This window comes from Tarenaya hassleriana, unplaced genomic scaffold, assembly GCF_000463585.1.
Source record: "Tarenaya hassleriana unplaced genomic scaffold, ASM46358v1 Cleome11, whole genome shotgun sequence".
Lineage (NCBI taxonomy): Eukaryota > Viridiplantae > Streptophyta > Magnoliopsida > Brassicales > Cleomaceae > Tarenaya > Tarenaya hassleriana.
The window spans coordinates 3069746-3093176 of NW_010961290.1; the positions used below are offsets into that span (position 1 = coordinate 3069746).

General features: G+C 38.6%; 6 protein-coding genes across 9 annotated transcripts in view; 4 read left to right on the forward strand and 2 right to left on the reverse strand.

The window, feature by feature from the left end:
* The first annotated feature begins 599 nt into the window (after positions 1 to 599).
* Positions 600 to 3113, forward strand: LOC104805712. The gene is made up of 7 exons (XM_010530361.1): positions 600 to 855; positions 1015 to 1116; positions 1227 to 1341; positions 1558 to 1673; positions 1848 to 2027; positions 2155 to 2297; positions 2537 to 3113. The coding sequence occupies exons 1-7, from the start codon at positions 650 to 652 to the stop codon at positions 2722 to 2724; spliced, it is 1050 nt and encodes a 349-aa protein (XP_010528663.1). The 5' UTR covers positions 600 to 649; the 3' UTR covers positions 2725 to 3113.
* A 307-nt stretch (positions 3114 to 3420) lies between these two features.
* On the reverse strand, positions 3421 to 8784 carry LOC104805713 (WEB family protein At4g27595, chloroplastic). 2 transcript variants are annotated; one of them, XM_010530363.2, is made up of 3 exons: positions 8418 to 8784; positions 7469 to 7664; positions 3421 to 7122 (listed from the first exon to the last, which is right to left on the reverse strand). In XM_010530363.2, exons 1-3 carry the CDS (start codon positions 8432 to 8434, stop codon positions 3640 to 3642), a joined length of 3696 nt encoding a protein of 1231 aa, XP_010528665.1. In that variant the 5' UTR covers positions 8435 to 8784; the 3' UTR covers positions 3421 to 3639. The 2 variants fall into 2 exon arrangements, with proteins under 2 accessions (XP_010528665.1, XP_010528664.1); XM_010530362.1 differs by lacking the exon at positions 8418 to 8784 and adding an exon at positions 8290 to 8342.
* Positions 8785 to 10573: 1789 nt separating this feature from the next.
* LOC104805715 lies at positions 10574 to 13148 on the reverse strand. Of its 3 annotated transcripts, none has more exons than XM_019201540.1 (3): positions 12938 to 13148; positions 11099 to 11226; positions 10574 to 10928 (listed from the first exon to the last, which is right to left on the reverse strand). In XM_019201540.1, exons 1-2 carry the CDS (start codon positions 13078 to 13080, stop codon positions 11100 to 11102), a joined length of 270 nt encoding a protein of 89 aa, XP_019057085.1. In that variant the 5' UTR covers positions 13081 to 13148; the 3' UTR covers positions 10574 to 10928; position 11099. The 3 variants fall into 3 exon arrangements, with proteins under 3 accessions (XP_019057085.1, XP_019057084.1, XP_019057083.1); XM_019201539.1 differs by having other exon boundaries at positions 11096 to 11226; positions 12938 to 13146; XM_019201538.1 differs by having other exon boundaries at positions 11091 to 11226; positions 12938 to 13145.
* A 257-nt stretch (positions 13149 to 13405) lies between these two features.
* LOC104805716 (GPCR-type G protein 2) lies at positions 13406 to 20094 on the forward strand. Its single transcript, XM_010530364.2, has 14 exons — positions 13406 to 13821; positions 14187 to 14287; positions 14728 to 14835; positions 15087 to 15207; positions 15717 to 15846; positions 16297 to 16375; positions 17260 to 17348; positions 17535 to 17627; positions 18079 to 18105; positions 18240 to 18326; positions 18643 to 18714; positions 19107 to 19237; positions 19433 to 19597; positions 19843 to 20094. Exons 1-13 carry the CDS (start codon positions 13607 to 13609, stop codon positions 19584 to 19586), a joined length of 1407 nt encoding a protein of 468 aa, XP_010528666.1. The 5' UTR covers positions 13406 to 13606; the 3' UTR covers positions 19587 to 19597; positions 19843 to 20094.
* A 1024-nt stretch (positions 20095 to 21118) lies between these two features.
* Positions 21119 to 22824, forward strand: LOC104805717 (protein CDI-like). Its single transcript, XM_010530365.2, has 2 exons — positions 21119 to 21445; positions 21799 to 22824. Exon 2 carries the CDS (start codon positions 21844 to 21846, stop codon positions 22594 to 22596), a length of 753 nt encoding a protein of 250 aa, XP_010528667.1. The 5' UTR covers positions 21119 to 21445; positions 21799 to 21843; the 3' UTR covers positions 22597 to 22824.
* A 165-nt stretch (positions 22825 to 22989) lies between these two features.
* LOC104805718 (tocopherol O-methyltransferase, chloroplastic-like) overlaps positions 22990 to 23431 on the forward strand; it is a 3173-nt gene continuing 2731 nt past the window's right edge. Inside the window, exon 1 of the mRNA XM_010530367.2 lies at positions 22990 to 23398. Coding sequence (XP_010528669.1) covers positions 23089 to 23398 — 310 coding nt within the window. The 5' untranslated portion in view covers positions 22990 to 23088. The remainder of the gene's footprint in view (positions 23399 to 23431) is intronic.

A 23431-nucleotide genomic window follows, 5' to 3' on the forward strand; every position in this document is an offset into this window, starting at 1 on the left:
TAATAATGTATTATTATTTTAAAATACTAATATATTTACATAATATATATATATATTTAATTATAATTATTTTTATTATAATATATATGCATTAGTAATGATATATATATATATTGTAGTTATGTGTATATGTGTTTTATTAATTATAAATAATTTTATTTTTAATATATATATATATATATTTGTATATATATATGAATTTATATGCATATATTAATTTAAATACATGTAGATGAATATTTGAACATTTAATAATATTTTTGAATGATGAGTCAGCAGTTTTTTGCTGAGTCAGCAGTTTTTTTTGCTGAGTCAACAGTTTTTTGCTGAGTCAGCAGTTGCATTTGTTTGATTTGGAAAAAATTTAAAAGTCTAGGTATTTATATGGGAGTTTTGAAAAGTTCAGGTATTTATATGACAATTTTATAGTTCGGGTATTTTTATGTGATTACCCCTTTTCTAAATAATTTTTTAATAAAATTTTTAATTTTATTGGTTTTCTTCTTGTTGCCGGTCCGGTTTCGATCAAATTAGATTTGAAGTATTAAAATCGAATCCGATTCTGTTCCATCGTCATTCAATTTTCAGAGATTCTAATTTCTTAAACCGGTGGGTTTGCTTTGCAACGCGGTTTAGTGTTTACTTCGAAATGCGTTCGACTTCTCGTCTTCCCTCAGGATCAAGAACCCCAAATCTCTGTCTCTCTCTCTCTACAAGAACACAGAAGATCACGATGTGGGTGGAGATCATCTGCGGTTTGGTAATATACAAACTGATTCGACGGTTTTTCTCCGATGATGATTTCTCCGACGTCGAGACCTCCGATTCCACAGCTCTCTTTTCCGTTGCTCACAGGTACTTTATATTCATACATACATCTATGGCTGTTTTTGGTTCTCGATCGTTTTGTTCGAGTTTCTTCCGATTTTTCGAAGGACACGAATGAATTCAAATTCCTCGTAGTTCATATAAATGGAATCGCTGTTTGAGGTTTCTGTCTCGCAAAAATTGCAGACTCGAGAAGCTTTATGGTGGGAAAGCTTACGTGGGTCTTCGAGTTCCCGATGCCGACACTGTCTCCAGACAAGACATTGATATAGTCCTCGTAACTAAAGGGTAATTTGTATTAACAGCTAGTGAGAGCCACTTGAATTTGTGGGTGGTTTTGATTCATGTGAATCACGAAGAGCGATTTTGCCTGACTTGGGGAGTGTTTGTTCATTCAGGGAAGCTGTGGTGATCTCTGTCAAGAATCTCTCTGGGTTTGTGTCCGTCAGGAGCGATGGAAGCTGGGTTTGCGAAGGTGGCAAAAGCCACAGAACTGAAACTTATCCTGATCCAGTATGCTGTTCTGATTTCATTTTCTGTTGCTTGTGTAGTGTTTTGCCTTGCCTTTTTCATTTCGTTTCGTGTCACGTTTCACATGAATCATCACTTAATTGGAGTGGTAGGTTTCCATTCTTTGTGGAATGGCAATAGTTGAATCAATCTACTGGATTTTGTTTCATGATTCCATGATGTCATATTTCTAATTATTGAAAGGTGATTTTTTTTCAGGTTGCAGAAGTCAAGAAACAAGCTTCAGTTCTTGAATCATATCTGGAGCAGAGAGGAGTTTCTTTGCTAGAAGGAAATCTGTCCTGTAAAGTTGTTATCCCAAATCCAAATTTTCGGTATGTGTTCCAAACCTTGTTACAGTAGGTCTGTTTTTATGCTCATAGACATGTTTGTATCCTCGTCACAAAGCTACGGACCAAAATCTCGGGTAGAGAAGTAGAACACACATTGTCTGAATACGATCTTCTCTTTTTCTGAGTGGTGTGAAATATTTGTTTATGTTATTTCAGTACTATTCATGCCTTTCCATCTGAGGTAATAACCTACGAGGAGTGGACACATCTGAAACCAGTTTCGAGAGGTGCATTTTCCAGTTGGGTTAAGGGTGCGTTCAGAACTGGAAAGGAGATGCAGGAATCGTTGCAACAAAAACTCAATTTCGTCCTTGGCACAGCGCCCATGTGGGATAGGTCATACCTCTTCTTTTTATTGATATTTCCATTTCATTGGGTGGATGGGTATCTCGAAGAATCAATATCTGGGTTTGAAAGTTTTCGTTAATAGACGAATTATCAATCTTGAAAAATGTATATGCAGGTTGGAACTTAAAAGCAACAAAATTGTCTTAGGAGAATTCCTCGAGTTTAAAGGGAAGAGTGAAGACACCTTGGCTTTGGGAAACATTAAAAGATCCAAAGTCGATCGTGTATCTATCCAGAAGACGAGCATGTTTGGATTAGGTTAGTACTCTCCCCACAGGCTGCCTTGTTATCCCTGTTCAAGGTTACATCATTGTCTGCTGCATGGGCCTCGGTTTTCATTAACTTCATGAACATTCTCGTTATCTTTGGCATTTTTGCATATTTCTTTCATTACTAGTTGTATGTGAATGATATCAGCATATGTATCTTCCGTATCATCTATGGAGTTATGGAGATTTTTTTTATTTAACCTTTACAGTTCAAATTTGTGATTTCAGCTCCAACGAAGCTCCAGGTTCTGTACTCGTTTAGGGACTACCGAAGCGAAGGCAGTTCATCCTCATCATCGGAATGGAAGGAAGTGACGGTAAGGTCAAGTACGGAGGTTGTGTTTCAGCTACGAGACACTGCAAAAATCAAGAAATTCAAGCTATCATCCATTGTTTCGATCTCGTTCAGCGCATAAGAAGCCGACCAACATGTTCAGTTACGCTGTTTTCATGTGCAAGAGCTTGATCCCGTGACTTGGAAAGGTTGTAATTGTCTCGTATATGAAGTCTAACATCGTCATTGACGCTTGATAGCTGGATGCAATGAAATGAGTTGTGAGTTAGTTTTTGTATGCTTCTCTCCATTGTTGGCAACTGTATTCTTCAGCCCTGCTCGAGTCCGAGGCTGAAGGAAGAGGCTTTCGTGCATCGGAAAATCCTCTTTTAACGTGCTTATCTGTTCGACATCGATCTCTTTCATGGAGTTGAACCGTCGTAGTTGGGAGGGTATGCATACATGTTTGTTTGTATGTACGTACGTACTTAAGGTTGGATGTGAAAGACGCATATTGATCATTTTTGCCAAGAGTGGAACTCATCCAGTATCACGACTGTCCTAACAAAAAAAATTCTACAAAATTCCACTAGAAACAATACACGAAAATGGGAAGAGAAGCAAATGAAGATATCAAAAGGTAGTATATTGTTACTGCCTTTTAACTAAAGGTGGTCTGCTGTTAATGACTATGTATACACACATGTATGTATGTGTGTATGCATGTATATATATATATATATGTATATCCATGTATGTATGTACGTACGTGTTATCACTTTTGCCAAGAAAGGAATGCATTCAACATCATGACTACCCTAATAAAACAGTCCACAAATTCCGAATATAGTCATTCCCATGTATCTCCATCATCATCACCATCACCATCACCATCATGGGCATAAATCTAATCCCAGATCAAGAACGAGATCCTAAACAGAACAAATCCTTCTTCAATTTTAAGCTATACTCTTGAATTTAAAGGCAAAACAATTCAAACAAGAAAAGATTAGCTGCAAAGATAATAGCATCACAGTGCACTCATAGTATCCTCTTCCTACTTCTGGCTGCTGCTGCTGTATGTGCTCTTCTTCTTAAGCAGATTTCCGAATTTTCGGAGCAAAGGCTTCTTTTTCTTGTGTTGTTGATCCTTTGTCAGTACACTTCCACCTTCATCAGGCTGTTCCATTGAGGATAACCCATTGGTGAGATGATCGAAGTTACCACTGCCTTCTCCTTTTGCTTCGTTTTCCTCTTCGACCCACTCTTGCTCGGCCTCTCTTTCTGGAGAAACTTCCTTCTTGAATTCAACTGAGTCTTCTGCAGTACCTTCGTCTTTCTCGTTTGGTTTTCCTTCTCCACTGCCCTCAACTTTGGGAGCTGTCAACTGGTTTGCTTCATTATCCACTGAATCTGTAACAATCACTTTCTTGAAAGTATCTTTTTCGATCACTTGCTTCAAAGTTTCTTGTATGGTCTGTTCTCTGGTTTCCAGATGAAAAGATTCGGTTTTTGTGATCTCTTCCCCACTTCTGGTACCATTTGCCTCGGCCAACTCCACAGCTTTCGGAAACAAGTCACAGTCTTTCTCACTGTCGGTGAGCTCACCATTCTCCTCTCGTTTCATTTTGGCGGAAGAAACTTCTTCTAGCAACTTTGATAATTCCTCAACCTTCCTAAGAGCTGAAGTCTCCCTGGATTTTAGCTCATCATTATCATTGATAAGGCTCTGCAACTCGGTTTCTTTATCAAGCAGACTTTCTTTTAGCTTTGAAAGCTCCTCTATCTTCCTAGTCGATGAAGCTTCCCTTGTTTTAAGATCATGATTTTCCTGAAGGACACTTTGAAATCCATTTTCTTTATCAAGCCAACTTTGCTCGAGATGTAGCAATTCCTCAATCTTCTTCAAAGATGAAGCCTCCTTGGCCTTAAGCTCCTCGTTTTCGTGGATGACAGCCTGCAACTCATTCTCTTTCTCGAGCAAACTTTGCTTGAGATTTGACAACTCCTCAATCTTCTGAAGTGATGATACTGCTTTGGCCTTAAGCTTTTCATTTTCGTCAATAGCAGCCTTCAGCTCCTTTTCTTTATCGAGCAAACTTAGTTCAAGATTTGACAACTCCTCGATCTTCTTAAGCGATGAAGCCTCCTTAGACTTCAGCTCCTCGTTTTCACAAATGACACCCTGTAATTCGTTCTCCTTGACGAGCAAACTCTTATTAAGATTTGATAACTCTTCAATCTTCCTTTGGGATGAAGAGTTCTCAGCTTTAAGGTCCTCGAATTCAAGAATCAAACTCTTCAACTCATTTTCTTTGTCAAGTAGATGCTCTTGCAGCTTTGACAACTTCTCAATCTTCTTAAGGTAAGCTGCCTCCCTTTCTTTGAGCTCTTCTTTTTCATGATTAGTGCTAAGCAGTTCTGATTCTTTATCTGCTAGGATCCCATTCACCTTTGACAACTCCTCAATCTTTTTAAGATAAGCAGATTCCCTTTCTCTGAGCTCCTCACTTTCTTTAACAACAGTTTGCAGTTGTGTTTCTTTATCAACTAAGCTCTCATTCAACACCGAAATCTCCTCGATCTTCTTAAGATAAGCAGCCTCCCGTCCTCTGAGCTCCTCACTTTCTCGAACGATCCTCTGAAGTTCGGTTTTTTTCTCAGCCAACATTTCCTTCAATATTGATAACTCATCAATCTTCTGAAGATAAGCAGCCTCTCTTCCTCTGAGCTTCTCAGCTTCTTGAATAAGGGTCTGAAGCTTGGTTTCTTTATCAACCAAAGCTTCATTCGCTTTTGACAACTCCTTGATTTTCTCAAGAGAAGAAGTTTCCCTTTCTCTGAGATTGTTGTTTTCAACAATGATACTTTTTACCTCTTCTTCTTTCTCCAACAAGTTTCCTTTATGCTCCATGCTCTCAGCTTTCGCTTCTCCAAGAGCATCTTGCAAGTACTTAACCTCCACCTCTAGTTCCTTAAGATTGCTTTTTAACTTGGCTTCTTCTTCCTTTGCAGCAAGTACTTCACCCTCACTTTCTTTAAGCAAATTCTCCAGCTTGTTTATCTCCTTCTGCATAGAGGAAGTTTCTTCCTCTGTTTTTTTCATACAATCAATCAAATGATGTTCTTGTTGTTCCCATCCAGTCTTAGAAATCTGGAACTCATTCTTTGCCTTCTCGAGAGCACTTGTCGAATTGGCAATTTCATGCCTCGCATCTTCAAGCATTTTCTCATACTTTTCATTTGTTTCTTTCACAACCATCTTCAAACTTCCAATCTCAGCTATGCGGCTCTCAAGCTCTGCTTCACATGCCAGGAGCTTTGCCTCCGCTTCCTGCTTTTCACTGGATACTTCCTGCAATGCCACCTTTAAGCTTTCAATAGCTTTCTTGCTCTCCTCTTCTTCCTTCTTCAATCTTTCCAACTCGCTTTCAAGGTCCCTCTTTCCTTTTAGTAGGTTCTGAATATCTGCTGTTGCAGCCTTTTCATTTTCCAGTGCCCTAGCTTTTTCCTCTTCTGCCACTTTAAGATCAGATTTCATTGTTTCAATGAGTTTTTCCAGCTTAGAACTTTCGTCATTTGCCCTGCAAACTCGGCGTTCTGATTCCCCAAGATCTTGCTTTTGTTGTCCAATCGTCGCCTCTAACAACTCTACTTTCTCTTTTAGTGCATCGCTGTCTGACTTTGCCTCATGCAGCAACTGACTGTTTTCCTCTAACTGTCTCTTAACAGACTCCAGAGATTCTGAAGCAGATCTCTTCGATTTGTTTGATTCTTCAACTTGTTTCTCCAGTTCATCGACCTTGTTCTTCCACTCTTCTGCTAAACTATTAGCACAAGATTCAGCCATTTTAGCAGCTTCTAGATCAACCTGAAGCTGCTCAAGGGCACCTTCTTGCTCCTTCAGAGTTTTCTCAAGGACATTAACTTTTTCAAGCTCCCCCTTCAACATTTCGATTTCAGATTTCAGCTTGGACACCATCTCGTTTCCTTCTATAGCCACTTTTTCTTCCTTTGAACCAAGCAAGGCCTTTAACCGGCTTAACTCAGAAGAAAGAATCTCCACCTTCTCAGCCTGAATTTCGGCAATTTTTGTGGCTTCCTCGGCATGGTTGAGTGCCTTGTTCTTGGCATCAGCTGTCATAGCCAATTCTTGTTTTACCCTCTGGAGTTCTTCTCTGGTAGATACGAGAGCTGAAATGTCCAAAGCGTTCTGATTTCTGATAGATTCAATCTCTTTCAGCCACCCCTCTTCTTTTCTCTGAACAGCCTCGATTCCTGTCTGTTCAAGTTCAAGAGCTCGGAATTTCTCAATCTCGGAATCCTCCTCAGCTTGTTTCTGAGCTGCCAACGCCTCTCTGAGTTTCTCATTGGCTTCTTCTGCCGATTTCTCAGACTGTTCAAGATCATCAAGTGCCTTAGCTTTCTCTTTCTTGAGAAATTCTATTTGCTCGTTGGATTTTCTTAGATCTTCTTGAACTTGATTCAGTTGAGCCCGCAGGTCAGATACCTTTGCTAACCCCAACCGAGATTGTGCTTTCTGAAATATCACAATAAAAACACAGATCAGCTTTTACCCAAGAGGAAAAGCCTTCAAAATGTTGCAGACGAAAGCCATGGGCATACAAAAACTAGCTTTTATATCAGTGCATCAGACCCTACGATCTTGAAAAACTCCAATTATAACCTTCCAAGTTGTAGATTTATTCTTAGCCAAGGAGCTGCATTCCCCCAAATGAATACAATATCTCGAAATCTTGTAGTTTGCAATTCCATTTAAGCACTTAGACTTCACCAAACCAGCATGCTCAAGATGCACAAAGTCCATACAATTCACTCAAAACCAAAAACAACAATAACAAGAATGGAGAATGTCGGTTACTTGCCTCAGGTGGAGTAGGGACACGAGCATTTCGACGATCAGTAACAGCCTTCGAGTTAACTGATTGTGGGGATCGGTCAAGAGAAAGACGCGAACTTGGCGGCGGGGACTGTGAATTGCCGTCTGATTTAGACGAAAGTTTACTCACCCTGGATGTTGGTGGGGAAGGTTTGCTCCGAGGAGTCTCCATTAACCCGGTTCTGTGATAAACCATAACAATCACCACAATGTCACAAAATATCAATGACCAAATGAACAATACAGAACATCATCTCCAAAGCTGTCAAACAATGGATCTACATTATACATAAACAAACAAAATGGGAACAATTTTACAAGGGGCTTAGGCATAATTTGCACCGAATATTCAGGATTCAACATTTTCTGCTCGGCTAAGGAAACTCATGAACATATTTGCTAGGATCAGAGCCTGTCCATCTCATGATGCAGATCCAGTTACCAAAAATGCATATGGTTTCGATCTATATACATATTATGATGTTTGGAATCTGATTGGCGGGCAGATGATCCAACGGCAAATTCACTCAAGAGTACAGTTGATGGAAGAGAGAACAGAAAAAAATCACAAGATCGAGTAATGACAAAAGCAAGATGCTTTCACATTACAAAGTTCCTGGAGAAGACTTTCGAAATCGCAGAGACCAAAAGGAAAGTTGGGATTTTGATTTTTGTAAAAAATTTTCAAGATCCAAACCAAATGTGGTGAGTTACTCAGACAGTGAAGCAGAAAAATCAGATGAGAATTGGGAACAGAAGCAACAAAAAATGGATCACAGATGATGTTCCGTATGAAAAAGAGCTGACCTGAGAATGCGACAAGCAGTACCCGACACACATTCCATTCGGACAAAGAACATCAGAACACAAACATCTCAGATCCAATTGTCACTGAACTAAAGAGAGGTTATTCCAGAAAGAAAAAAAATACCCACTTGGTTCTCGACGCCATTGTTGTCGCAGGAGAAGAGTTTCACACGCAGGAGACAATACTGAATGCGGGAAGAACGAAGATTCAGAAGAAAACCCAAAACGCAGACAGGAGAAATGAATGCTCGCCGCTAAATTCCCGACATGACTGCGAGAGAAACTAACGAGAACCCAGATCGACTCTGGTCTCTCTCTTTCTTCTTCCTCGGTTCGAATTGATTGCTACTCCACAAAGTATTTAGCTTTTGCACCGAACACGAATATTGTTTTTTTATATTAAAGAAAGAGAAGAGAGAGTACAAAATGACTCGTAATGGGTTATGCTGTCTCCAGAGTGGTCACCCTCTCTCTCTCTCTCCACCATGTTAGCTTTTCTTCTCCTTCGATTCCCATCTCTGCTTTCTTTCTCTCCTTTTATGGTCTTAAATCCTGTAATTAGATTAAATAAATTAACTCATGCAACAACAAAAAAAATCCAATATCAATATACAAATTAACTCCTATTAAATACACAGATTTTAGAATTCTCAAAAAAAGAAAATACTAAATTTTCAGACTCTTATTTACAATAAACTATTTTATTTCATGCATTTATAAATTTTTGGAAAAGTTCGTGTATTTTCTCTATAATTTTCTAGAAATATTTATAAATTTTATGATTTTTATTAAAAAATTTAAAATATTTTTCTTACAAATTTTAAAATTTATATATCAATTTAGAAATCAACGATAAAGTTAATATATTTACACCTAATTTTTCTAAAAATAAATGAACTAGCAAAAGGGGACAAAACAAGATAGAGCCGTGAAAAAGACTGAAGAAGTGGTTTAGAATGACGAAAGTACCCCTGGGTAAATCTTTATTTACCGTGTATCCATCAAATAGTGGCGCGTGTGTGGGGACCAGCAGTATACTTTTGTCGTGTGGTAGATTTTTTATTTTACTTTTTTGTAATTGGTAAAGGAAAATCTCCAACGATCTGATTTACAGATTGATTTTTATTTTAATTAAAAAAAAAAGGGTTCATGTGGACTGACTCATGTGCCTTTCAATAATTTTTGTTTCCACTTTATCGGCTTTGTGTTGGCTGCCTTTGGATCATAAAACTTTCACGCATTTCTTCTTTAATTACTCTAAAATATACGTTGAGTTGAAAGCCATCAGATAGTCCTATTATATTGGCGATTGTATTCTTAATAGTTCATATAATATATTTCTAGAATCGGATTTTAATCTCTTATTTATGAATTTTTATTTTCAGGTTAATGCGATAAAGATTACATAAATATTTTGATGTTGGAGTTGTTTTTCGCATGATCCTTGTTTGATAAAAGCCACTATTATAATCTAATGCATTGCGATAATGAAGTCGTATAATAAAATCAAGTTGATCCCTTAAAGTAATTTTTCTCCATATATTATAATGTTATATACACAACATAACACAGCACCCTTATTAATAATAAACACGTGAAATTATTTGACAGGAGCTGTAATTGAATTGGCTGTGTAATGATGCAAGATTTCTAAATTTATTGATGTGATTTTTCATCTTATTATGGAATTCGATTTCTCAAAGCTGTACAAGTTAGGTTTATTGGATTGTCGTTAGAACAAAAAAAAAATAGTAACTAATGATTGAACACGTATCCATATCCAAAATAATATAATTCACCGTAATTTCAGAAAAAATCCATAAAAATTCTTCAACAATCTAAACTTTTTATTTAACAAATTTATTTCCTAAAATGTGTCATAATTTTCAAACTCGTTGATTAATCTCAGAAAAAAAATCTCAACAATATTGATTTAAAACAAGTTTAAAAATTCTAACAACATATTTTACAAATTTAGAAATTATACTGACACATTTTGTAAGTCTGAAAGTAAATTTGTTAAAATTAAAGTTTAAAAGTTTATTTTACACCATTTTATAAGTCTGAGAAAAAAATTTGTTAAGAGAATTTAGAAATGTATTTTTCACCGTTACAAATTTGTATGGATTTACCCTGATTCCAACAATTTTGAAAATAATTTTAAACAAGATCTATCCAAAGCCATAAGAGATAATTATTTCGGGCTTCGGTCTAAGTTCGGTTTGATTGTCATAGAGATCTCCACACAATAATCTCATTATGGTTTGTTAACTTAAACCACACGTCAAGTAAAGTCTCGTTCGTTGCATTTTACCCTTTCTGCTTCATACCTAATTTGAGTAATTTGCACCGAATCCAATCTCACCAAACGCCTCGAGTATCAAGTCATATCCATACTTTCCTTTTCAAGGATCCATCCATTACCCCATAACCAACGATTTTGTTCCTCGCTAATGACACCATTACTCGCTGCTAATCGGGATTAGTTCGACTGGTTCAATCCCGAGATAAACCTCTCTTTAAAGAGGTTTATGTGATTATTGACTCAAGACTTCGAGCAAACTAGTCCAATCCAAAAGGTCTGGAGATCTTATCTACAAAGTTCGTCCGGGTTTTTTTGTCCCGTTCTTCGCATAAACCTGAAAAAAAAACCCGGAAAAAGCTTTAACCAGATTTAGAAACAGAGAAGGTGAATGGTAAATGTAAACAATTCAAGTGTACATAAGAATATATAAGATCTCTATTGGAGAAGAGGCTATGCTAGAAATTTTGTGAAGGGGTGCAAGGGAGAGTGAGATTACAGTACAACATCAATCAGCGTCGTCATAGGAAAGGTGAGAAGTTGTGACGCAGCCGGGTGCCTCGGGGTCCTCTGCCCCGCAACAGTCGTAAAACTTGGCCGCATATGGTGGATCATTCGGTCCAAGCTCATAGTACCTACACATTTACAGTAGCAACGATGTATAAGCTTCTGTCAGTTCATAAACTAGAGACTATGGTTAAACTGATGCATCATATTACCAACCCGACAAAAAATGAAACGATCCAGATTTTATATGAAGTCAGACACATTCCCTCATCAACATTCCAAATGAAACGACCAGATATTGTACTTCTTTTTTTGTATCAGAATAGGACAAAAACCGTACCTAAGTCCCTTGTCCTGTTAGCCTTGTTTTCAAGAACAGGGCCTCAGCTTACCTAGTGATTAGTACCTGGGAACTAAATGAGATTTTGATGTTCCAGTATTTTGGCTGCAGGTTTTGATAACGGAGGATGGTTCTGGATTAAGTATTATGTTCACTTTTACAGCCTAGAGGTAGAGGGCACGAGCACAAACCAAAAACACAGACCAAATTGAAGTGCAATAATGGAAAAACCAAATTGAACTCGGAAGGACAAACATTGCGTGGAGGAAGAAGGAGAAAATTAGAGAATATACAACCGCAGACAGTGATTTTCATCTCAATTCCCGAAATGGGTTACTCTGCAATCCTCAGAGAGGAAATAACAGACTCCCAAGGGACTCAACTGAATCTATATACAAACCAGACAAGAAAGCTAGCAGAAATTGGAGGGTCCACCACATATCAGAGTCACCAGAGAAATCCCATTTGACAAACCAATCCAATTTAAACATCCCAAGATATTCATACAAGTCAAAGTTACTTGACATGAAGAGGTTCGAGCTATTAAAAACAGAGGTGGAACTAATAGAACCAGATGGCGAGGTAGTAGAAATCATGATAGACAGTGAAGTAGATGACATGAAAAATGTGGAAGCCAAATACAAAGTGGAAACAAGGGAATGAACAGCCATATCCCCCCCATTAGACCATAAGTTATCAATAGTGGAAAGGGAATTCTCAGAATGGAGAAAAGTACAACAGTGAGTATATTTCCACCTCTCCAGGAATGTGAGATGACTCAATGAGCCAAAGAATTTGAGTTTTTGGCTATCGGTCGTGACCTCAAGAAACATGAAAATAATCTATCAAACAATTACTCAATAAAAGATGGAACGCACGTAGCAGATGATTATGGGATCAAGATTGGGGAAAAAAAGAAAAGGATTACAAAATCGGAAATTCCGTGAATTCTTCTTCTCCCTTACTAGTTATACAACTCCAAATCCACATGGTTTCAACACTTAGTTCCACACCCATGTTGCAATAGCTCAAATTTCCAACTCTCTTAACTACCTTAACTCTATGAATTCAGCTATCTACACTCCCTAAACTAACCTCTATAAACTGTATAATATCTAAATCTCTTTTACACAATCGTTCCCATTGGGAGACAATAATATTGAATTGCCAAAATCACTGTACTAAATGCAGAGCTGCCAGATTGTGTTCTCTTTGTGCCCTAAACACTTCGGAGCATAAAAACCTCCCTCATGGCTGCGAATAACCTAAGCAATGGAAATAATACGCAATTTAAGGGATGCCCATTTGATAATTCCATAGAGAGAACCCGGATTTCGCACACAGGTTCTGGGAAATCGCCTACTGATCACAGAAATGACAAGAATCTCTACGGATTCAAAGAAATTAACAGCAGGTTCCAGAAATTTTCGGATGATAGAGACAAATACGAGCATCGTCGTTCCGATTCATGAAGGTTTGATCAGAGAGAGAGATCAAACCTTTTCTGATCATCGTGGCGACGGCAAACGAAGAAGGAAGGATGGAAGCGACAAGAAGAAGAGGTGTTGGAGGACTCCGTGTAGCTTTGCTTGCATCTCTTGCACACCTTCTCTCTTTCTTCTCCCTTTCTCTCTCTCTCCATCTCTCTCTCTCTCTCTACAAATCTAATTGACAATTTCCAGACTTCTTAAAAAGAAATTCATAAAACTCTAATCTCAGCAGTCAAATACATACATATATATGTATTTACTGTATTTTGGTGTAAATCGATTTCTCGTTGAATTTTGGTGTAATCATCTTTCAATTTGTTTTTTCATGAAAAAATATATTTACTGAGGTTGTTTAGTTTCGATTTTGCTTTTATAAAAAAATTAGATTTAAAAATTTTTGGATTTGTCGATTAATTTGTTAGAATAATTTAATTTGGAAAAAATCACAAGCAACACTTTAAACAAAATCTTTTATTTTTTTCAAGGCAATTGACGGATGAACCGTACATCAGCAAACTCCACACACCAAATCGAATCTGAAGATCAAAAGCTTCAGAGACTGAAATAAGCTCTTTACACCAACATCGCCATGGAAATTCCTCCTCCCATATAGAGTGAGATCCCTAAAGATAGGGGGAGAGAGAGGGTTCTTTTCGCGACAGATCTGTGACATCGGCGATGGGTTACGGACGCGCGATCTTCGAAGGATTGGTGGTTACCGGATCGCTGTGTCTCTTGGGATGGACCGGCCTATGGTTCCTGAATCGGAGGCTCTACAAGGAGTACGAAGAGAAGCGTGCCTTGGTTCAGATCATTTTCAGCATCGTCTTCGCTTTCTCTTGCAATCTCTTGCAGCTCGTCCTGTTCGAAATCATCCCTGTTCTCTCTAGAGAGTACGCTCTTTGTCATGAATCTACTACTGTCTGTCTTAACTTATGTCCATTGTTTTGCCAAGACAATCTCAGAAATGGCGGCGACTAGAGAGATTCTTGTTATTTTGTTTTCTGGTTTACGGGGTTTTGAACTCGTTTTACTTCACTCCCCGAGTTGTAGATTTGTTGATAGCCAAAATGTTGACCTAATTTGGCTGCAATAACTGGGTTCCTGGTAGAAAAATGGACGATAATGAAGCAGTTCAGATATGGGTGTTGAGTCGATTTTGGGTTGTCTGTGATTTGGACTTGGTTTATATGAGATTATCTCCTGGGATCAGTCCCTACCAAATTATCATTTTATATTTGATCCATTTGCACTGCAGGGCGCGGATGGTGAACTGGAAGGTGGACCTCTTTTGTTTAATACTGCTTCTGGTTTTCATGTTGCCATATTATCATTGTTATTTGATGCTTCGCAACAGTGGTAAGCCTTGTTCCTTATTTCAATTCTGGTTTATTTATATTTCTGTTGTCCTTTTTTTCCGGAATCATTTAGATATTCATTAGCATTATGGTTGATTCATCTATGATTTTTGAGTTTTCTATGAATTCCTGAAAACGTTTGATTGCATGCTAGTGGACTGGGATTCATGTGCATCTGTTGTGTTTTTTTGCTCCGTAGACAGAATAATCCCGCGTTTTTACGATTGGCATTAAATTTGATTTTGGTTTATTCCGTTCTCACTTTTGCTCGATTTCCAGTTTGGATGGAGATTATGAATATGGTCACATTTATTGTCTTATGGCACATATGCTTTCTTCGTTCTCATCTTGATTAAACCCTAGAGCACCATTGTAGGATCATGTTTTACACAGTTTTGTGCTGTCTGTCTGTATCTTTTTCAACCTACACCATCCTTTCAGGCATAAGGAGGGAACGTGCTGCTGTTGGGGCCTTGTTATTCTTGACAGTGTTCCTTTATGGTTTTTGGCGCATGGGCATTCATTTTCCCATGCCTTCACCAGACAAAGGTATTTCCTAAAATTTATTTACCCTTCCCCTCCTCTCAAGTCTCATCTCTGTATTTATATGCTGCTACTCCTGTAGTAACAACAAATTCTCAGAATAAATTGTTCTCCCTTCACTATGAATTTCTTGTCTCTTTCTGCTTGGCACTGGTTTCTAGATCCAAATATTATCATTTATTTTTGTTTCTGGATGCTTAAGATCCTTTTACCCCTTGTCAGACTTGTTTACTTAGAAGATCGTTTTGCTTTGAAAGGTTTTTTTACCATGCCTCAGCTAGTCAGCAGAATCGGAGTCATTGGTGTGACAGTCATGGCTGTCTTATCTGGCTTTGGGGCTGTAAATTTGCCCTACAGTTATATATCACTCTTCATTAGGTAATTCTATGCTATAATATAATTATTATCCTACAAGCTGGTCTCTAGTCTTTGTCATATTTCTAGTTTCTGGTTTATTCTTATCACTTTTAATGTTTAGTTTTGCTAGAACCACCAATAGAGTACCCTCCTGCATTGAGATTTATGGTTTAGGGTTTGTGCTGCTCACTCAGAAAGCGTGGAATGAGGAAAATTTAGAAGTTAGAAAGTAAAAAGTAGCATTAATTGCGTGTGAAAAAGATATTTATTTGCTCCCCCAGGACAAAAATTGTGCTACAGAGTTTATATCGACCAATAGATGTATCTGAACATCATATGAACTTAAATTCTATAGGCTTGATATGGTGCTGTAAGTATTCATTTGAGATAGCTGTAAGGGATTATAAGGAAGGATTTCATTATCCATGAATGTATAGTGACCTGAACTGATAGGATAGGTAGAGGATTGTATCCAAGAGTTTGAGCTTTAACAGCTCAATTTCTTTCTTTCTTTCTTTTTAAACATACAGGGAGATTGAAGAATCAGAAATAAAATCCTTGGAAAGGCAACTGATGCATTCAATTGAGACTTGCATTGCAAAGAAGAAGAAAATTATCCTCTCTCAGATGGAGATGGAACGAATTCATGGGTCAGAAGAGGTGTCTTGTCATATTATAATTTTATTCATACTATATATATGATTGTTTTTCAATATTTTGTTCTTCTCCTTCTGTTTAGGGTCAAAGTTATTATCTAATCTTGTGGACAAAATATGTCTCATGCTTCTGTCTCAAAATTCTCCTGACCTTAAATGGTTAATGTGTCCAACATTTTTTTCTTTGCATCCATCGACAGGCAGCCTTACAGACATATGTCCTTTATATTTCATATTTAAAAAGACAGGATATATGAGTTCATGTTGGATAGTTTTGCTTGTTATTTTCCGAGTCTTCTATCTACCTGATATCTGCATCCTAATAAAGTTGACATGGTCCATCCTTTGCTAGTTACCGATATTTTTTCTGGGTAATAGGCTTTTTCACTATTTCTGAAATGAGTATAAGACTTGTGCTTAAACTAATTACCTGGTGCTCTTTTTTTTTTTCTAGAAAAACAAAGGAAGATCATTCTTCAGAAGAATTGTTGGGACTGTCGTGCGATCAGTGCAAGATGACCAAAAGGAGCAAGGTCAGTTTAAGTTTTGCTATGTGGTTTTAGTAGTGCTTGGCCAACACTTTGTTACTTAGAATGGTTGAATATGTGCAGTTACATTTGGAGCTGAATTTTTCTCATTCTGTTTGGGTTTTAGTTTAGCTTAACCTTATAATATGAAGTTTGTTGACAGGAATACTTGGGGTGGTATAGTTTATTGGGATATATCTGTGGATTGCAAAATTTTGTGTGGAAAAACAGAAGCAAACATTTGTGAAAGACTTCATATCGTTTTATCTTCAGAGTTTATGATTCTTCTTAACAATTACTGAAGGCTAACACATTCTAGATGCTTTGATGTGAGTAGCATAGCCACTCTTTGAACATCAAAATATATGTTCTTCTCAGTCGTGTTATAAAATAAAGCACACTAAAAGGGCACAAGTATTGTCTGGATTCTCTACTTTGGGGTGTCAATAGCAAAAGATAGAAAAATGTTTCATTAGTGCCTTAGTGGTTTTGGCTACAGGAGGACGAGGACTGATGAAGAGGATTTTCCTTCTGAAAGAGTAACTTTTCTGTTTTTTATTATTGTTATTTGGGAATTTGATTTTATGTGCTTTAAGTAGTTGGCAAAAACAACTGTTTGGTCCTTGCTGCCAGCGTTTTTAAAGTTTAGGCATCGAATCATGCAATTTCTCTGTTTTGTCTTTCATTTGGGAGTGTAATCCTGTGGGCTTTTAAGTGAGCTATTATTACTAACAAAAACAATAGTTTGGTCTTTGTTGCTAGCGGTTTTAAAGTTTAGGCATAGAATCATGCAATTTCTTGAGGATTTCGTATGTGCATGAGATCAGAAAACTTGTCTATTATATTAATGTATCCGCTGGTGACGTGTCTCCATTTTTTTTCTTGGAAAGACATTAAAATAATGGAGGCTGAGGTGGAAGGTTTGGAAGAACTGTCAAAGCAGCTATTCTTGGAAATATATGAGCTCCGTCAGGCTAAGGTTCACTTTCAACACTGTACTTTAGTTTCATTTTCTAGAAACCCGTCTCTTTATACCTTCTGTTCAGTGATATGGCAGAAGTATCTTGGTTTTGGCCGGAGTTTCTTTTGCCTAGCTAGTGCTTATGGTGGTATTGTTATGCTGTAGTATTTTGAAGGTATTTATCTGACTTTGTCTTGTTTGCAGGAAGCTGCGGCGTATTCTCGAACATGGAGGGGCCATGTGCAGAATTTACTTGGCTATGCATGTTCCATTTATTGTGTGTACAAGATGATCAAGGTAAATTCGCTTTGACTTTCTGGTGAGTTATTGGTCTTTGATGGTCCAAACTCTACTTTATCCTAGCATCAATTGTGATTCTGTGATATCCTATATCTTGTGTTTGTGAAAGCTGGCTTCCTGGTCAAGTTCATTTTTTTTTCACTATTTGATGTAGAGTTCAATGTAAAAAGTTGCTTACTTCTTGGAACTTGCTATACCCTCTGAAGAACAGAACTTTCTGTATCCGTATGAGCCCCTTAAAGTTTTTTTGCGAGATTTCAGTTGGTAAACAGATTTAGAAACCTCTTTTCTTGTTACTCAACTGAACCTCGCATTCTGACTGCTTCATGCTTGCTATTACATGTACCAGAAGAAATGTTCTCAGTTCTCTCAACAAATATCTTCTTGATCCTATTTTAACTTGAACAATGATTTCTAACTTCTTTGTTTCTTTCTTTTATTTTTGCAGTCCCTACAAAGTGTTCTTTTCAAGGAGGTACATTCTTGCTCCTACTGTGTTCCTGTGGTCCTATACTTCTGCTGAATTTATGCTCCGTCTGCATGATCTGCTTATTTGTTTTGTGTATTTTCTCTAGTTTGTGGTGCTGCTTATAACTAGCTTGTTTACAGGCTGGTAGGAAAGATCCCATGACTATGATGATCAGCATATTCTTGCAGTTCTTTGATATAGGAGTAGATGCTGCATTGCTTTCACAGGTTTGCTTACTTGCTCTCCATGATGAATGAGTGATACGGCTCATGAATCTCGATATAGCTTATAAAGGTTCTTTATCCTATATAAGGTTTCCGAAATTGAAAGCTATAATTATTTTCTCTCTTAGTATAATATCTCAGCTATCTCTAGGCCTTTCATAGGCTGGGAAATTACGTCCTTAGAAAGTTTTAGTTTTCTTAGATGTGGATAGTTTGAACTGCTATTGATCTTGGAAAATGAGGAAACAAGTTGTTGAATTCATGAATTGATTTTCTGGAGTGTTCTTCTGTCTGACCCCGTTCCTTTTCCTGTTTGCAGTATATTTCCCTGTTGTTTATAGGGATGTTGATTGTGATATCTGTGAGAGGATTCCTGACGAATTTGATGAAGGTAAACTCTGATTGTAGTTTCTCAATTTGTTTTCGGTTTTCTCCCTGTAAATACGGGGGAGGACATTGAAAATTTTCACCGTTCTAGTTGGTGTAGATTGTTAACGCATTTCATTCAAGTCCTATTTAAAGATAGCTAACAAGTTTGTAAACAAAAAAATCTATGCAGTTTACTTCGTTCAAGCAAAACATGCTAGGATTAAAAAAAATGTAGAACTGGTTGTAGAATGCTTAAATAGCTTGTCTGCGGCAGAATTCTCAGTTCTTCTCATTTCAATTTTTAGTCTGATGAACAGAGCTAACGATTTTATATGATTCAGCCCCGTGCCTATCAGATTTGCAAACGGTATTGTTACCTTGTTGGCGACATGTGTTGAATGTTGTTGGGTGCAGTTTTTCTTTGCAGTCTCCAGAGTGGGAAGCGGGTCTTCAAGCAATGTTGTACTTTTCCTATCCGAAATCATGGGAATGTACTTCTTGTCTTCCATTCTTCTCATACGAAAAAGCTTGAGAAACGAGTACAGGTATGCTAAAGACAAATCTGATCTCAAGGAAGATCCGATTGGTTCTCAGTCTTATAGTTCCTCTTAGTCTTTAAGCCAGTTTCCTTCCTCAGGAGGGAAAATATTTGGATCAGATTGGATTAAGTGTTCATAAAGGATTGAAACTGCGTTACCAAAAACTGTTTGCTCATCATCTTGTTGCTTGAAATTTGGCAGGGGAATCATCACGGATGTATTGGGCGGAGACATTCAGTTCGATTTCTATCATCGATGGTTCGACGCGATTTTCGTGGCCAGCGCTTTTCTTTCTCTTCTTCTGCTGTCTGCCCACTATACATCTCGTCAATCGGATAAGCACCCGATCGACTAAGCAAAGCATATGTAAGTTTCCCAAACTCTTCTGTTGTTTTTTGCTCCCGAATTTCAACTGCCTTAATTCACACAAGACCTCTAACGAGTCCTCAGATATGACTATGATATATCGATTTTCGTAAGTCTTTCAATGCGATTGTAGATTTAAACCTCGATTTCCGTTGTCCGTGGTTTTGAAATTGATTGTTAGTTCTCGAGTTTTACATTACCGTGCATCGGAAGTTATCACGTTGTTCGTTCGGTGTGCTGAACAGGATGATGGCTGGGCGAACAGGACTATGAGAGCCGAAGAGGTACCAACTTGCGAATTAACTCTGACCTCTGAGCTTTCTAGTATTCCACTTTTCAACATATTTCGAAAGCTATCACTCTCGAAGATACTACAGATAGATGTGTTCGTTGTTGTCAGGATATAATTTGCGTGGAAAATCTTGGTTGAGTTTACCTACTTTATGTATTATTATATTCATTTTTTAAAAGTGCATATTCATGTTTTACATATTTAATAGAATGTGGAAATAGTAATGGGTATAGATGAGTATCCGAAATTTTGGAGGTCTCTGTCCTCAGACTCAAGCCTCTCGGGTTTTGAGTTTGGAATCCGTCATTGGATCTGGGCCGTTCGAGTACCCTAACTTGGGGTTACTCGATCGGCCAGGGTGAGGGTGAACTTGAGGTCGAGCTCGGGAAAGACGGGGCGATTTAAGGGAAGATAAGAGATGCGAGGAGCAGAGAAGAGATATGCCCGAGAAGAGGTTGTGGCGTCGGAGACTTGAGCCTCGAAAGAGGTTCGCTCCGTCCGACACCTGAGTCCAAATCCGAAAGTCGGGTTCTCGCGGTCGGTAGATGAGAGTACCTGGTCTGGGCCCACAGATAATACTCATTAGTCGTTTTCAGGTCACGTTTTAATCATGGGTTCATTCATCGCAGTGTATTTCCATCCGTCACGTGCGAACCTGACTCACAGACAGTCCATTGAAAGATATCCCCACACACGTAATTATTTAACTAAACCACTATTCCCCTCCTTTACATGTATCAAATCACATTGCAAAACACCTCGTTATGGAGCATCCGATTGCGAGATAATATTTGAACTTTGAGAATTACATTTTGTAAGATTTCATGGAAACTTTAAATTTTAAAACTTGGTCCAAGATTTGTGCAACTAATTATGTTTTTTTTAATCAGAATAAATATGAGATTACTTCTCTTTTAAATGTAAGACAAACTTGACCAAAACCGAATGCAAGATAAAAAAACGTTGTTCGATCTTAATTTTGCATTTTTTTTTTTCAATTCCGTATGCCCCAAATCTTCATAAATCGGAAACTTACCTGTAAACCGAATTGATAAACCCAAATCAAGGCATATTAATAATATATATATATAAAAGGAAGAAGTGAATATTTGTTTGGTTATCACCGATATGATGTTATTGTGATTCCAGTAGCCAAAAATACAAATCAAACAGACCCGTGTCTAATTTTAATACAGGCGACAGCTCACTGAGTGGACGCGCCATATGAATGGAAAGAACACCGGAAATACAGGCGAGACGACCCGCTCGATTGGATTCGCTCCGACTCAGTGTCTCTCCCGAGTCAACTCGTTCCTCCTCTCTCTTCTCTCCTTCATACATAAGCCGTACACTCGTAATTACATCATCCCCATTTCTCGCTTAGACTCATTTCCTTCAATCGGGTCCCTATTTCAGGTCTCGTCAATTTCGCCATTGGGTCCCCGAGAAATTGTAACCCAAAAATTTGTCGGTGGATTGGCCCTCTCCCCTTCCGCGCTCGCTCTTTATAATCCCTTGAAGACTTTCTCCGAGAACCATAGTGTTTCAGATTCAAGGTACGCATTTTCGCCTCTGTTTCTTGCAATTTGACGTTGGGTTTTTCTCGTTTTGGCCCCGAGTTCTTTGGATTACACTTGACACGTTTCATGCAGAATTACGTTAGATTCTGTTTCCGGGTTGTCGATTTCACTTTATTTCGATTCTGCCCATTTGATGGTTTTGCTTGTTTCTCCATGATCTCCCGGTTCTGATCGCGTAATGTTACTTGCTCAATCACGCCAGATTCTGTTCCTGGGTTGTGCATTTCGCTGGATTTTCGTTCTGCCCATTTGAGTCATTATGCGTTTGATCGTCTCATTATGATACAAATCTTACGTAATGTGGATGCGTTTTCTCTGTTTGTGAATAGAGATAACGTCGAAGCTCCAATCTGCTGAATCTCCTCCTGCAAACAATGGCTTCGAACAGTGGCGACGCTAATGCCGAGAAGCCCTTCAGGATCTTCGTGGGTTACGATCCACGAGAAGATATTGCTTACGAAGTATGCCGTCACTCGATCATGAAGAGATCTTCAATCCCTGTCGAGATCACACCCGTTGTTCAATCCGATCTTCGAAAGAAGGGCCTGTATTGGAGGGAAAGGGGCCAGCTCGAGAGCACGGAGTTCTCCTTCTCCCGGTTCTTGACCCCTCACTTGGCGAATTACCAAGGCTGGGCCATGTTCGTAGACTGTGATTTCCTCTACTTAGCCGACATTAAGGAGCTTAAAGATTTGGCCGACGACAGGTACGCGATCATGTGCGTCCAACACGATTACACCCCGAAAGAGACAACGAAAATGGACGGAGCTGTCCAGACCGTCTATCCGAGGAAGAACTGGTCATCAATGGTGCTTTACAACTGTGGACACCCCAAGAACAAGGCCCTGAGCCCCGAGACAGTGAACACCCAGTCCGGCGCCTTTCTCCACAGGTTTCAGTGGCTTGAGGACCAAGAAATCGGGTCCATCCCTTTCGTGTGGAACTTTCTCGAAGGCCATAACAAGGTCGTGGAGAATGACCCGAGCACGCAGCCTAAGGCCATACACTATACCCGTGGAGGACCGTGGTTTGATGCGCTGAAGGATTGCGAGTTCGCGGATCTCTGGCTCAACGAGATGGAAGAGTACGCCAAAGGGTCCAAGGAACAAGCCGGCATTGTGGATTAGGATGAGGGTAACGAGAACTATGAACCTTTGAATTCTTAGGGTTTATGTTCTTTAGATCGGTATGAGTATGGTTTCCGTGTAGATGCAGAGATTATTGAGTGAGGAATTTGATTTTTGTTTGTTTTGTCATTTGGATTTGTGGAATCATATCTGCATCCACATTAAGTTAAGCATGTGTATGTATATGCGTCTCTCATATAAATATCATGTAATAACTTTTTTGTATTATTTTTCTTCATTTTGATAAATTTTGCGTTACAAAAGCATTTTTGTTTTATTGTGACAAATTTTATTATTTTTAAAAAATGTTTAACTAGTTACCAAAAAATTGCACCAAAGATAAATACGCCCGGAAAAAATGGATGAAAAAAAAAGAAGACCCAAGAAATTTCTTCAACTGCCCATCGTCATTGTCACAATTCATATACACATTGACACATATATATATACACGCATACACCACAGTTGGAAATCATTCGCACCACTGCAGCAATGAACACAATCCTCGCCCAGTTGACGCGCACGTGTCTCTCCCCGCGCGTCACGCGCCGACACACCACTCCTCCGCCTCTCCGGCCATCGCACACGAGGGCGGCGCGTGGGACGGCGGATGCGGCGGATTTGAAGAAGGGAATCGCCGGATTCTACGACAAGACGTCGGAGATGTGGGAGGAGATTTGGGGAGAGCATATGCACCATGGCTTCTACGAGCCTCAATCCGACGTCCAGTTGAGCGATTCCGGCCACCGGAAAGCTCAGATCCGTATGATCGACGAAGCTCTGAGATTCGCCGGAGTTTCTGGTTCGTCTTCTTCCTTTTTCTTGTTCTCTTTCC

Excerpts from the sequence above, each read along its gene's own strand:
- LOC104805712 (XM_010530361.1), top strand. The coding sequence starts at position 650 with ATGCGTTCGACTTCTCGTCTTCCCTCAGGATCAAGAACCCCAAATCTC. Across the intron at positions 856-1,014 it reads CTCTTTTCCGTTGCTCACAG|ACTCGAGAAGCTTTATGGTG; the intron begins GTACTTTATATT and ends CAAAAATTGCAG. Across the intron at positions 2,028-2,154 it reads ACAGCGCCCATGTGGGATAG|GTTGGAACTTAAAAGCAACA; the intron begins GTCATACCTCTT and ends ATGTATATGCAG.
- LOC104805713 (XM_010530362.1), bottom strand. The coding sequence starts at position 8,342 with ATGTTCTTTGTCCGAATGGAATGTGTGTCGGGTACTGCTTGTCGCATT. Across the intron at positions 7,665-8,289 it reads ACTGCTTGTCGCATTCTCAG|AACCGGGTTAATGGAGACTC; the intron begins GTCAGCTCTTTT and ends GGTTTATCACAG. Across the intron at positions 7,123-7,468 it reads GTGTCCCTACTCCACCTGAG|AAAGCACAATCTCGGTTGGG; the intron begins GCAAGTAACCGA and ends GTGATATTTCAG.
- LOC104805715 (XM_019201540.1), bottom strand. The coding sequence starts at position 13,080 with ATGGAGAGAGAGAGAAAGGGAGAAGAAAGAGAGAAGGTGTGCAAGAGA. Across the intron at positions 11,227-12,937 it reads CGCCACGATGATCAGAAAAG|GTACTATGAGCTTGGACCGA; the intron begins GTTTGATCTCTC and ends GTAAATGTGTAG.
- LOC104805716 (XM_010530364.2), top strand. The coding sequence starts at position 13,607 with ATGGGTTACGGACGCGCGATCTTCGAAGGATTGGTGGTTACCGGATCG. Across the intron at positions 16,376-17,259 it reads AGATGACCAAAAGGAGCAAG|ACATTAAAATAATGGAGGCT; the intron begins GTCAGTTTAAGT and ends TTTCTTGGAAAG. Across the intron at positions 18,715-19,106 it reads TCCTGACGAATTTGATGAAG|TTTTTCTTTGCAGTCTCCAG; the intron begins GTAAACTCTGAT and ends TGTTGGGTGCAG.
- LOC104805717 (XM_010530365.2), top strand. The coding sequence starts at position 21,844 with ATGGCTTCGAACAGTGGCGACGCTAATGCCGAGAAGCCCTTCAGGATC.